Source organism: Medicago sativa, chromosome 2 (genome assembly GCF_051527215.1).
Source record: "Medicago sativa cultivar Bolivia chromosome 2, Bolivia_mono, whole genome shotgun sequence".
NCBI lineage: Eukaryota > Viridiplantae > Streptophyta > Magnoliopsida > Fabales > Fabaceae > Medicago > Medicago sativa.
In genome coordinates this window covers 31,264,618-31,279,406 of record NC_140750.1, presented here as the reverse complement: position 1 = coordinate 31,279,406, position 14,789 = coordinate 31,264,618, and the positions used below count along the sequence as shown (strand labels likewise).

Sequence of the window (14,789 nt, the reverse complement as noted above, 5' to 3'; positions counted from 1 at the left end):
AATACGATCAATGGCTAAAATTGAATGGCGCCTAAATGTGCAAGATCCAATGGCTCAGAAAAGTGGAGGGAAAAATGGGGGGAAAATATTAGGGTTAGGGTTAGCTTCAGGGGTTAAGCTTTAGTAAATAAGATAAATATGAAATAATTGTTTCGGAAAACAGAAGAGATAAATATGAAATAGTTGTTTCGGAAAAATAGGGCTATAAATAAATATGAAATAGTTGTAGGGCCAATTTGTTTCGGAAGTAGAGATAAATATGAAATTGTTGTTTCGGAAAATATAAGATATAATATGAAATAGTTGTTTCGGAAAATAGAAGAGATAAATATGAAATAGTTGTTTCGGAAAATAGAAGAGATAAATATGAAATATGATCAATGGCTAAAATTGAATGGCGCCTAAATGTGCAAGATCCAATGGCTTAGAAAAGTGGAGGGAAAAATGGGGGGAAAATATTAGGGTTAGGGTTAGCTTGGGGGGATAAGCTGAAGTGGAGATAAATATGAAATAGTTGTTTTGGAAAAGAGAAGAGATAAATATGAAATAGTTGTTTCGGAAAAATAGGGCAATAGATAAATATGAAATATTTTTTTCGGAAAACAAAAGAGATAAATATGAAATAGTTGTTTTGGAAAAGAGAAGAGATAAATATAAAATAGTTGTTTCGGAAAATAGAAGAGATAAATATGAAATAGTTGTTTCGGAAAATAGAAGAGAAAAATATGAAATATGATCAATGGCTAAAATGGAATGGCGCCTAAATGTGCAAGATCCAATGGCTCAGAAAAGTGGAGGGAAAAATGGGGGGAAAATATTAGGGTTAGGGTTAGCTTCAGGGGTTAAGCTTTAGTAAATAAGATTTAACTATACTAGACTCTTGACCCGTGCTACCGCACGAGTCCTACCGCTTAGAAGTTAATCGAATAAGTCGCAACAATGTAACCATATATAGTTAATAGAAGTTTTATAAACATTTAAAAGACCCGTGCTCAAATAGACCCGTACATTATAATTGGCAACGCAACATCACTTTTTGAAATTCAGGTGAATATCGAGAAAAAAAAAGGATAACACCTTGAAATATATTACAACTTTTGTTATTGCGGTTGCATTCTCACTATATTAAGGAAACCTTTCTTAGAATTTTTTTTAAAAAAAATTGTAGGCATAAACTTTGTGTTAAAAAAAAGGTAGAATAATAAGATGCATCAATAAAGTAGCAATATTATGACTTTTCTTATTGCGGATGTATTGTCACTATATTAAGGACACCATTCTATGAAGCTTAAAAAAAACATTATGTAGGCATGTTGTTTGTGTTAAAAAAAGGAAAAATAATGGCTTGCATTATTAAGATAGAAGTTTAGTCACAATAGTCTAAACTATAATAGTTGACTTAAGATCTAACATGATTGATTTACAGGATCTTCTGGCTGTTTAGTATTTTGATTTGAAAATCTGCAACTAAATTATAAGGAGACGACACCAATTATATATAGAAAGTATTACATGTGAATGACCATTCAATTATTGCAGTAATAATTCCTATTCATTGCAGCCATAAAAGCAAATACTGTCAAATGCTTTGTAATGCATTATGACGTTTTCAATTCCAAAAGTTGTTAGTGTCAATCATAAATACCAATAGTTGACATTTGGCGTGGCCATTGGATATCATTAATGATCTATCTATTGATTGCAATAATTTGAAATCTGCAATAATAAGTATTAATTTATCTTTTATTCACAATTGCATATCATTAAAGTCCATAAATATTTGAAATTCGAATTGTAGGTCTTTAAATGTGTTTTCAAATTCGACTGGTGTCGCATATAAGCTATAACTAATATCATTAAGTTCCATTAAGTTCCACATGAATGACGTGATTGAAGGTTTAGTTCTTGCAAATGATATTTGAAAATCTGCAACTAAATTATAAGGAAACGACACCAATATATAGAAAGTATTACATGTGAATGACCATTCACTTCTTGCAGTAATAATTCCTATTCATTGCAGCCATAAAAGCAATTATTGTCAAATGCTTTGTAATGCATTATGACGTTTCCAATTCCAAAAGATGTTACTGTCGATCATAAATACCAATAGTTGACATTTGGCATGGCCATTGGATAGCATTAATGAACTATCTATTGATTGAAATAATTTGACCTCTGCAATAATAAGTATTAATTTATCTTTTATTCACAATTGCATATCTTTAAGTTCCATAAATATTTGAAATTCGAATTGTAGGTCTTTAAATGTGTTTTCAAATTCGACTGGTGTTGCCTATAAGCTATAACTAATATCATTAAGTTCCATTAAGTTCTATATGAATGACGTGATTGAAGAAGATTTAGTACTTGCAAATGATATTTGAAAAATGTTAGACTTGATAAACAACATATGTATGGAAATAAACTAATTATCCTTTCCTAACCATACTTAATTGTTATATGCTATTTCAAACTGTTTTATGTTGACATAAAAATTTTGACATGCTAGTACGTTGCAGTATATTTAAATTAAAAATGTTAGACTTCAGGCACATCTAAGAAGTGAAAGTATATACAAAGCCTTAGTTGTTGAGTCGAAATAACCATTGAAATAAGTTTTGAATAATATTGTTTTCCAGAGTTTTAGCCTAATTGTAAATAAACATGTGATTAGCCATCGTTGACTTCAAAACAGATCACACATATTACTCGAAAAAAATTATGAAATAGAACTTGAAACAGAAGTGCAGAATTATAAATTTTATCCATAGATGTTGTTTGGATTACAAAATCATCAACACAAAAGATAAATACTCAAACTAAATAGAAAAACGCATAAAAGAAAGCAATTAAAAATGAGTCGTTGATGAATATCACATCTGCATCATACATGCCAATACCCCTTGATCACGTTTACGACAAATTCATTGAATGCAAAAAACCAAACAAAGAACAAAATGAATAACAATGAATTATTCAATATTAAAAATGAGGAATACAAAAGCTGAAATTAACAATTAACCTTGCAAAGTAAAAGAAGCTTCCGAGAGCGACCCTGGCGCAATGAAGAGCGAATTCGGACGTGGTGTACAACGGCAGTGGTGGAAAGCGAGTGGGTTTTGTAGATGATGAAGAGATGAAGACATTGATGCTTTTAGCTTAGTGGGAGAAGGACGAAAAATGATCAAAATGAAGGTAGAAGATGAAGGGTTGGTATGTGTTTTTGAAGAAGGAGAAGAGAAGGGTTTGTGTTGTTACGTGTGAGAGAGAAAATGGGTTGTTAATCGAATTGACATTAATTACGTTTTCAATTGCCATTAAAAGTGTGTTATTCGTTTTCAATTGCATTAAAAGTGTGTTATTCGTTTTCAATTAGCATTACTAAGTTATATGAGAGAAAATGAGGAGTTTGATAATAGAGATCGAATCAACGGGTGAGATTAGATTAGCATGTTTAGGAGGGAAAAATGCTAGGGATTAGGGCAAATTAGAGCAACATGTTTGCTAAGCAAGTCTACCTTTTATTTATAATAAAGGATTAGCCCTATTTAATTTAAACCAAAATGTTAATTGTTATGGAAATCTCTTATTGTTATGCAAAGCAAAATAAACAGATCGTCCTATTGTTATGCAAAGCAAAATATCTCTTACTCTTAAACGTAATCACTCATGCTTATCAAAACAGTTGCTATTCTCATGGCAATTTACGTGCTTTTTTCCTGAAAATCGTTTCCATCGTTTTCATCTCTTCCGTTGCCTTTTATTTCCCCTAAACTGTTTTTCTCGAACTCTTAATCTCCATGAACTCTGAATCTCTCTAGAAAAAGTTTTGGCTTTCTCTCAATCTCTCCAGAAACAGGTGATCACCCTCAATCTTTCTCTTAATCCTTTTCGTTTAACTTGAAATCTCTAAATCAAATTTTTCTCTAAATCTCACTGCTCACTCAATCATTGAACTCGAATCTCTGAAACAGGTTTCCCTAATCGTCGTGGACTGCCGGCAACGACCATCCCTAATGTCGCCTTCCTTTCATCCGTCGTGACTGGTTTGAAATTGAGTTTTTGTATGTATCGTATATATATTTTTTTTGTTTTTGAAGTGTTTGATAGTTTGAATAGATGAATCAAACTTCTGGCTTAAAGCTTTTGAATAGATGAATATTTGATTTTAAATTTCCATTTTCGAATTTTTTGTTGTTATAATGAAATAAAATTTTCAATTTCTTCTCTTTGACTCTCTCTCTCTCTCTCTCTCTCTCTCTCTCTCTCTCTCTCTCTCTCTCTCTCTCTCTCTCTCACATTGCGAATAGCTCTAGCCCACGGGAGCGTTTTTCCCTCATATTCCAGTGCAATCGATGTACGCATTGTCTTGCTTATGATATCATTCGAGAGAGTTCTCCAGAAATAGAAGAACAAAGGTTCGTATATCCATCTCTTTTAATTTGATTATTGTATACTTATTAGTCTTTGCCCTTCCTATTTTTCATTGACATTTATTGTCGGTTTGCTGCTATTGTTATTGTCATTTTGCTGCATTGAAAGGCATGGGTATGTAAAATCTCATTGGTAATTATGCTGCTATTGATTTTTATTGTCCATTAAGCAAAGGTTTTACACGGATGCAATGTGTTCACAATTAACATTAAGATTTAAGCTTTTGATTTCTGAATTTTGGTCACACTTTTTGATTTAACAATGGTATGCATTCTTGCATTTTTGTTTTTAGTTTTCTATGACAAATTAAGGTAACTGTTCATATAAATAATTGTCGGGTTTCATTTGGTTTGTTTTCTAAGTCATAATTAAATGTTGTGCAGATGAAACCTAAGGATATAACATTAATTAGTTAGACGATGAACAATGAGTCTTGACTTCATGCCTGTAAGTTTGTAACCTTTCTCATTTTGACGTGTGCGTGCAATACAACTATCGGGCCTGATTGATAAGATGAAGATATACAGGACAATATTTTTTGTATAAATTCAATTCTATCATATTAGCTAACTGATGCTCCTTTGTAAGTTCAATTAGTAACTAAATTAGTCTCCAAGGTGTTGTATTTTACTATTTTTCTATTGCTATATGCAGAAAATTAAAGATATTATGAGTACATTTTCAATTGTCAATTTGTTGTTTTAATTTCAAAACTATTTGAGGTACCGCGACAACTAAATATATCTTCTGTTTATATTATTTTTAGAGCAATGGTGTTTTGTTGAAGGGGCTGGAATTATAATATTTTTTTCTGCATCTTTTTAGAAGTTGTAATGTATTTTTTGCAGAATTAATGAAAAAGTTTGGTGAACATCATGCCATGTGTTATTTTCTATATACTTGCTTTCGTTGTGAAATATACGATAATTGACGAATGACACTTACGCATCTCTTTCTATTTCTTTTGGCAACATATACTTTGGTTCTTTTTATATTCTAAAAATTTGGTCCACTGATTCATGGTTTTATTTTGGCAGTTGATTGTCAACTGAAGTAGTAGTTGCCTTTTACTAAAATTCAGGTTGATGTTTAGTTATTGTATTTGAATGCTATGTAATTTAAATTTCTAATTTGATTTTAAATTGTTATATTTGTGTGACAACTATGTTTGATTTATGTGTAAAAAAACTATGTTTGATTTCATCACACTTATGTAGCACCAATAAAAAAAATTAAAAGCTAACAAGCATTTAAGATGAATTCCATTTTGTTTCGTTAACAATGTTAGTTATTTTATTTGTTTGTTGAAATGGATTTTCCTAAAAGCTATAATGGTATGAATGCTTAGTAGTTTCATTTGTAATGAGTAATGACTCTCAATGAGAGTCAAGGTCAATCATTATAGGCAATTTTGTCCCTCTATTTTTACTCAAACGCGAAATTGTTCCCCCATTTCAAAAACACTCAGTTTTAGTTGTTCTTTTAGATTTTTAAACTTAAAAAAATGGTACGACTTATATGTGAACTATCTTTTATTTTGGAATAATACGTTTTTCTTGGCAAGTATTATAGACAGACGAATTGGTGTCTTTTTAGTCAATAAGACCCGTGCGGAGCACGAGTTAATGGTCTAGTATCACTAACAATCATTATGTGAGTTACAAAATAATATCACTAACTATTATTCTGTGTAATAGTATCATAGCAGCCGTTTTATTTTTATAATGTTATTAGTTTATTAAATTTCAAATCCATGCACATAAATCTTTATGTACGTTACAAACAAAATATGTTGTGTTTTTATCATTAATAATATCACTATTATTACCCCAGACACCCCACTTCTTCATATTTAATTGTGTGAGCTCTAGCCACCAGGGTACTAGACAAAAAAAATATCACTATTATTAGGAGCTCTCCAAACAATTTTCAAAATTATTTTATACGGTAGAAGAAATATTTTAATTAATTTTCAAATAAACATGGTCAACCTATTTAATTAATTTTCTCTTTTGCAATTTTCTTCAAAAATTTTATTAGTTATATTTTATCTAACTTGATTAATCTTACAATTTGATGATAGTAGTAAGAATGTCAAATTTTTTAAAACTTCACTTTGAAGCCAATCAAATTTCTGGAAACAATTATTATTCATGATCATGAATGCGTCTCTCATGACTTTGTATTATCAAATTCAATTTTGCAATCCTTTTATTCAAGGGGAGAGATATTTTGACTGCAAGAGTAACTCAAAAGAGTTACTCCAAATCTTGACCCTTCATCCTAATATTAATTAATGGCTATAATTGATTCTTAATCATCCCTATAGTATGATCTTTCTACGCCTTCTTCCTAATTCCGACGGCAAAACACTTGGAAAATGGCTTTTGATACATACTGATACATGTGTTGCCTTGAATTCAATCCAAAAGAATTATTAGAGGTACGGTTTCACAATTTTGTTATGTTGTTTTACTGCTACAAATCATTGTGCACAAGGAATCGGTTTCATCAAAATTCCATGTTTAATCGGAAGCCACTCATCAAACTAGGACCTTTTAATTTGCAATCAACGGGTTTTGAAACACAATATTTTCAATAATTTGGTGCAGTTTTGTTAAAAGGTTTGATTCATATATTAAATTGATGGACGATGGTGCTTCATCAATACAGAAATGGATCAAAAGAAAATCTAGAAAGAATGAATCAATTTTCTAATGAAGAATAAAATGATATTGAAAATTGAATTCTAAAATTGAAAAACAGAAGTCTTAGAAATCCGAAATTGAAAATCAAAGGCATGGCATTTGTAGACAAAGGCGTTTGCCATTGCCACTGAACACTGCTAGGTTGAAAGGGATGAATAAGCCACACATATGCATTGCTCCTGATTTAGCCCCACCTAGGGATTATTAGGAGTTAATCCTAGCTATTAATTATTATTAAGATGAAGGGTTTAGATTTGGAGTAACTCTTATGAGTTACTCTTGGAGTCAAAATATCCCCCCCCCCCATTTATTCAATTCAAGAAAGTTGGCATTACTATAATGATATAATTTAATTTTTTGGAACTTTTGAAAGACAAGATCGAAATTAATTTCTCTACTAGGCCAATTTTTAACTAAAATATAATTTGTTTTGTTATAAAATTATCTCAATTTCTTAGATAATAAATATCACAAATATTTTTAATATTAGGCGCATTATTAGGAGCAAATGGCCCAAAAGAATATCACCAATTACTTCGATAATAAAAGTTTTAGCATATTATTAAGAACAACCAATTTATTTTTATAAGGAGGGTGTATATAGAAATCTTTGTGATATATGGGGTATATATAGAAAGTCATGCCAAAAACGTTAACAGGCTTCACCCCAACCTTTCATCAGGTCAATGTTTGGGGCCTTTCAGTGAACTTTGCTATATACATCCCTCCCCAAAAACCAAATATTTCTATATGCATCTCTAGCATAAAAAAATTTTAGGGCCCCCTACCGACATGGGCCGTAGGCCGTCGCACCCCCGGCCTATGCCTACGGTCGGCCCTGTCCATAATTAGAAAGCAATATTGCACGAAGGGGACTCGAACCATAATTGGAATAGGTCTTAATTTTATAGTCGTCGTGAGCATAAATCTCAAATAGTACTTGTTGATCTAAGAACATAATCTACCCAAGAAGCAAATACAGGGGATAAGAAAAATATATATCACCTTCATAATTCTAATTCATAGTTACTTTTATTTTCATTGCAAAACAACAAATCTTACAAATCTCCCCAATTTACTTCTTTTCATTAGGTTTAGTATAATTGCCAAATCAAAAACAACAATCCATATAAAATGTTAGTAAAAAAAAAATCCATATAATTTGGTTATCATAAATGATGAGATGGAAGGACTCAAAGAGTCCGAGTGATCTAAATGTCTTTGCACACTAGATATATTTTATAAGTTAGGAGATATATGAATGGTTTTTTTAAGGGGAAAATAGGTTTTTTCTCTCTATTGTTTAACGAAGTATTTCGAATTTTAATTAAGTTTAATGTGCACTCTTATTATATGATAATTTTTAAAATTTTCGAATATATGACAATTTAAATGCTTTTAGGTTTGCTAAAAAAGAAATGTGATCGTACATGATCAGAAGGTGACTGTCAATGCTTTAAATGTGGTGGTTTAAGTGGTGGTAGGATGCGTCAAGTGCTTCTTGGAACGGCGTGTGGTGTGTACCTGCAGGCGCTCCGACGCTCAAGTCGGTAGAGATAAGAGAATTAGGGTTTAGAGGGAGAGTAGATTCTACCTTGGGGACAGTTAAGAGTCCCCTGTATATAGAGTTGGAGGGCTGCAGAGCCGTTGTAATGGCACACCTGTGTCTGACGGTTACGAAATCGTGGGAAGTGTAACCGCCAAAGAGATAAATGCAGGAACGTGCGAAGAGACGTTGTAGTTCGTTTGAACTGGTCTCGCTTGCTCCGTGCACCCCCCACCCTCCCCCCCCCCCCCCCCCACGGAGATGGGGTGAGTCGTCGCAAGTAATATTGCCAAACATGGTGTTTGGACTTGGATCGTATTGGGCCTAAGTAAATGGGACTAAGATCCTTTTAACCGGTCCAGAACAGTAGCCCCCCAAGTTGTTGCTCTTGATGAAGAGTGATGACTTAAGGACGGGCAAGATTTACCGCTCGTAGGTGGCAAAAGGGGGAGATTACTTTTGTATTCAGCAAGTGAATAAGGGAAGAATTGTGCTCGTCTATATGTTTCGAAGCTTCCTCGGCGTTCCGTGATAGAGATCGTCAGTTCCAACAGACTTGCTTCGCAAGTTCTCCAATAAAGAATGGGTCGAGCTGATGAGGCGTATGAGAACGCCCTGAATCTTCCCTGGACGGGCGCGTGCTGGGACGTGCTCGCCATATTCTTGACTTATTTTTATAGCCAGACAGGTTCGGCAGTTGACTGATTTGTGTTCGGCAGTTGAAAGATTCCCTCGTCAGGAAGTTGGTCGATTGTCATTCTGCAATTAATGCCCACGCCTCGAGGGAAAGATTGAGGAGACATGACCTTTGGTTCCTGAGTGACAAGTGTAAAGTCTATTATGGTACTCGAGTACCTGGTGCCCGAAGAGTGCTCTTGGTTTGTGTTTCCAAGGTGTCATCAGAACCGTTGATTTAATCCTGACGTTTGAAGAATTGCTACCATTAATCAAAACCCTTGGATGGGTGGTTAGATTTGTTCTGGACCGTGGGTTTTCCATTGGAGTAGAAAGTCCTTGAGGATGCTCTCTGTGATGCCTCCCTTCCCAGCGAGGATGAGACCGAGGATACTGCTGTGTTGGCCCGTCCTGCGCTGGTTTATAGGATTGAGGAGTTCGAAAGGAACCTGGTGGGTGCTGCCTGCCATGGTTTTGACAATGCAGTGGACCAGCTCAAGGTGGTGAACCATGGTGTGGAGTTCTGTGTGGACGGAATTCATTTTCTGAAATATGTTGAAAACAAGAGGATTGTTTCTTCTCAAAATGATGATGGGCATGTTGGAAACTCCTAGGCTTATACGACATTGTAACCTTTAAACAATCTTCGCTTTTGTTATCGGCCCTTGTGCCACTGACATTGTGTGCCCCTCGTGGTCTAGCACCTTTAATTTTTTGCTTTGCTTATTTGGTTCTTATCACACTTGTTGAAAATGTTTGTTTTATTTTCAAGTATGACGTTCGAACCGGGTGCTCGTTGCGTGAGGCTTTTTTATACTGTTTGAAGTATTTTTGAGAGCGAACTGTTGATTTTTGTATGTTTACAAAGTAACAAACCATATGCTCCAGTGTCTTTGTTTCTGGGTGCCTGTTTTGATAAGTTAAGCGACCTTCGAAATAAAGATGAGTTCGCTAAGGCAGTTTGGTCTACCCCCGGCAGTCGTTGTTTCGATGAAATAAATCAATGACTGGAGAGTTTTGAATATCCACCGGCGATTTGATACCTTAACTCGTTCTTTTGAATTAAAGGTTTACCTTTCTTCCCTGGTATCATTGCTCGGTCAGAACGTATACCTTCTGCGTTGTTTGCAAAGGGAGATCCAGGCATGAGAGTTCTAACTTTTACGCGGGGGTATTTTTTAGAAGTATTTCACATCCAAGAGATTGTTTATCTGAATGTGTGTGCAAAGTTGTGTTTCGGACGGAGAACATCGGATGAACGAAAAAATCAATTTAAGTTCAACGCACTGAGGTGTGAATCACCCATCACGAGCTGGGTTCTACCGAACATGCCAAGCAGTGATATTGCAGTTTGTAGCGAGCATATTGAGGAGTATGTGAATATGTTGTGTAGATTTCACTTATCCTTTTTAATACTTTGGATCTGGAGTGGCACGATTTTCCTTCTCCGGTTAGTTGCTCGTTATTGGAGAGCATGAAGTTTGTTGTATCGAACTAGGCACGTACATTAGAGTTTATTGGATTTGTTTGCCATCTAAGTGTAATACCGTTTGAGTTTTTTGGCATTCCAAGTCCCTAGAATTGTGCCTTTGTTAAGGTCTTCGAGTCCGTAGGCTCCCGTTCTGGTTTTCATCCAGACTCTGTAAGGTCCCTCCCAGTTGGCGACGAGTTTCCCTTCCTCAGTGTCTTTCTGATTTCGCCGGAGGATGAGGTCGCAAATTTTGAATTCTCGTTTTATGACCTTCTTGATATGGCAAGCGGCTATGTTTTGTTTTAGAGCTATTTCTCGCAAAGTTGCTTCATTTCTGACTTCGTCGACAAATTCGAGCTCTTCACGTAGGTTAGTCGTGTTGACAGGGAAGTCAGTGTCGACGTTAGTTCGCCTAGTGAGTTCAGTTAGCTCAATGGGAACGACCGCTTCTGTTCCATACGTGAGTCAAAAAGGTGACTCGCCAGTGGTAGAGTGGGGAGTGGTTCTATAGTCCCAAAGGACCGTATGTAACTCCTCAGCCCAGCTGGTTTTGGCTTTGTGTAGCCTTCTTAGTATCTCTCGCAAGATAACCCTGTTTGCTGCTTCGGTGAGGTCGTTAGCTTGAGGGTGTTCGATGGAGGTGAAACTTTGTTTAATGCCAATGTTTCTCAAGTAGTCCTAGAATTTCTGGTCGGTGAATTGAGTCCCATCGTCGGAGATCACAAGGGTCGGGACTCTGAATCTTGCTAGGATGTTCCTTTTGAAGAAACATAGTACGTTTTTTGCTGTGATTTTGGCTAGGGGTTCAGCTTCGATCCACTTATTTGAGTAGTCGATTGCTACAACCAAGTATTTGAGTTGTCCGGCAGCTTTGGGGAATGGTCCCAGAAGGTTGATGCCCGACCTTGCAAAAGTCCAAGGAGAAACTAGAGATGTCAGCTCAGCAGGAGGTGGGATGTGCATGTCCCCATGCCGTTGACATTTGTCACACAGGTTGACGTAATTTTTAGCGCCTTTCAGCATGGTGGGTCAGAAGTATCCTGCTTGCAGAACCTTTTAGGCGAGAGCTTTCACACCAAGATGTTGTCTGCATATGCCATTGTGTACCTCGGCAAGGACCTCTTGGGTCTCGTTAGGTCCCAAACATTTGATAAGTGGTGTGATGAAACCCCTTTTGTATAGGGTTCCTTCCACTAAAGTCAATGAGCAGGCCCTTCGTTTCAGCTTCATTCTTTCATACAGATCAGAAGGGAGATCCCCGCTAGTTATGTAGCGGATGGTTGGCCCTCTCTAGTCTTCCATCCCGATCATTGCGTTGATTTCATGAAGTCGAGCTTTCTGCCTCTGAATGCTAGGTTCTTTGAGGACTTCTTGGATTACAGTTTTATTTCCGTTTGAAGTCCGTGTTGTTGGTGTAAGCCCTAGAGGCCAATAGTTTATGTTAAACATTATCTTATGTATCATGACTTCTTTTATTATTGAAATAATATATGACACTCTTTATTATATTTGTGTAATGTTAATAAAGTCCTTAGAATAGATAGTTCGTGTAATAATATATTAAGTGTGACTTAATCATGAGATTGCATTATCATAAAGAACGCTATTCTTAAATGTATCTGTAGTCAAAGCATTAATATGAATAAAGGATAATATTAAAGCGTCGAGACTATTATGTATGTAGACTGATGACCGCATCTCATAGGTCATAGATATGAGATATTAAGTCTATACATAGGTATAAATATTAGGAGTAATATTTATACTGGATTGACCCACCGTGAGAATACTACATAGTAAGTTATGCAATTGTCATAAGATATTCTCACAATGATAATAGTGTATATCGCTCTTAGACCTGAAACCACTATGATCCCTAGATGTGGACTCAAGTGCTTTGTTGCCATTCTAACGTTGTCTGTAAAAGGATAACCATAACGTTGGTTGATGGGTACTTGATGAAGCATGTTGAGGGACATGAGTGTCCTAGATGGGATTTGTCCCTCCTCATAAAGAGGGGATATATCTTTAGGCCTCTTGATGAAATATGACTGTAAAATTGCATAGCCATGCCGAACTAAGTCAATATAAGATATTGGACTTATTCGTTATTCAGTATATTTCGGAATCAAGAAATATAAATATTGATCTATACAAGGGTGACAATATCTATGCCTTGGGATCAATAAAGATATCGAGACAAAGGAGTAATTGTACACATGAGTATTATCATGGAAAGGTTTCGTCAGATCACTTGCCATTCTTGTCACTTGGGTAGCAATGATGTGTTGCTAGATACCGCTCATTGTTTATAATATTAAATATTATATTTAATGTTATTGCCAACGTGACTAGAACCTCTAGGGTCACACACAAAGAACAGTCAAAAGAGAAATATATAAGTATGACTTATATAAGGGGTGCGTTTAGTAAATAACGCTAATTAGTTAGCAAAATTACTAAACTCGTTGTTGGGCTTACTGAAGCCCAATAGTGACTTCTGACTTGCAGAGCACACTAGAAGTTCTATAAATAGAACTCTAATGCTGAAGTTTTTGGTTACACATTTTGGAGCAACCCTCTTCTCTGCACTTCTGATTCCTTGGCTAGCACCGAGTTTTGGAGGAGTACTGTTCGTGTGGACTTGCTAGAGGCTTTGCTGCTTGCTGCTTGCTTGGCTGTGATCGAGATTCCAGTTTCCAGTTTTCAGCTTTCAGATTTCACACTTCGAGGTAACAATCGAATCACTGATTCATGTTTGAATTTCGTAATGATCCATGGAAAGAAAATCGAAAATTTTCCGCTGCTTCTACTCCTTTCTTCTATTCGATTTTCCTTCACGTGTGCTAGCGAGTATTGAAAGAATATCTGCTCGGGTGTTTTGTTCGTGGGGAACATGAGTTACCTCTACAGTTTTGAATTCTTTCATTTTCTCGAGTACTAGCTGAATGTATTCTTGCAGGTGCTATTCTCGGACCTGGTATTCGCCAGTAACTTTGGAAGCCACTAATTGAGAATCAGTAAAGATTTTTACCTTTTTAGATCCTAGATCTTGGGCTATCCGCAGGCCGGCTAAGAAGACTTTGTACTCTGCAGTGTTATTAGTCACAGGAAAAGATGAACCGAGGGAAATTTCAACGATAATACATGCGTTGTTTTCTACGATTATCACGGCTCTACTTCCCTTATAATTGGATGATCCGTCTACGAAGACGGTCCATTCTTCGTAGTGTATATCGGTGAACACCTGCGCCTTTAGTGCCTTTCTAGATTCGTAGTGTATATCGAATGCAGATAATTCGAGTAACCACTTCATCATCCTTTCAGCGACGCCAGGGCGACCCAAGATTTGTCTAATGAGTTGGTCAGTTCGGACTACAATTGTATGAGCCAAGAAATACTGACTCAATCTTCGTGCTACTGTCAGGAGAGCGAGAGCCACCTTCTCGATCTTCTGGTACCTCGTCTCTGGCCCTAGCAAAGCTTTGCTGGTGAAGTATACTGGTTTCTGCCCTTCTGGAGTTTCTCTGACTAGAACGGCGCTGACCGCATCAAAGGAAACATAAAGATAAAGGTGTAATACTTCACCTTGATCAGGTCTTGAGAGGAATGGAGGTTCGGAGAGAGTCTCTTTAAGATGTTTTAAGGCAGCTTCGCACTCGTCAGTCCACTTGAACTTCGTCTCCTTCCTCAAGAGTCTGAAGAAAGGGAGAGCATGTTGGGCTGACTTGGCGACGAATCTAGAGAGAGCAGTCAACATTCCATTGAGCGTTCGGATGCATTTCTTGGAGTCGGGTGTGGAGAGCTCAGTAAATGCTCGACATTTATCTAGATTTGCCTCAATTCCTCTTTCTGTTAGATAGAAACCGAGGAATTTAACCGCTTAAACTTCGAAAATGCATTTTTTTGGTTTGAGTCGCATGTTGTGTTTCCGGGTTTTTTCGAATACCCT

General features: G+C 35.9%; 1 protein-coding gene across 1 annotated transcript; it reads right to left on the bottom strand.

Annotated features, from left to right (window-relative positions):
* Positions 1-11,515: 11,515 nt before the first annotated feature.
* LOC146946220 (uncharacterized) lies at positions 11,516-11,860 on the bottom strand. Its single transcript, XM_085748173.1, has one exon. It carries the CDS (start codon positions 11,858-11,860, stop codon positions 11,516-11,518), a length of 345 nt encoding a protein of 114 aa, XP_085604299.1.
* Positions 11,861-14,789: the final 2,929 nt, after the last annotated feature.

What these genes read in the sequence shown, in the direction of transcription:
- LOC146946220 (XM_085748173.1), bottom strand. Translation starts at nt 11,860, where the DNA reads ATGCTGAAAGGCGCTAAAAATTACGTCAACCTGTGTGACAAATGTCAA.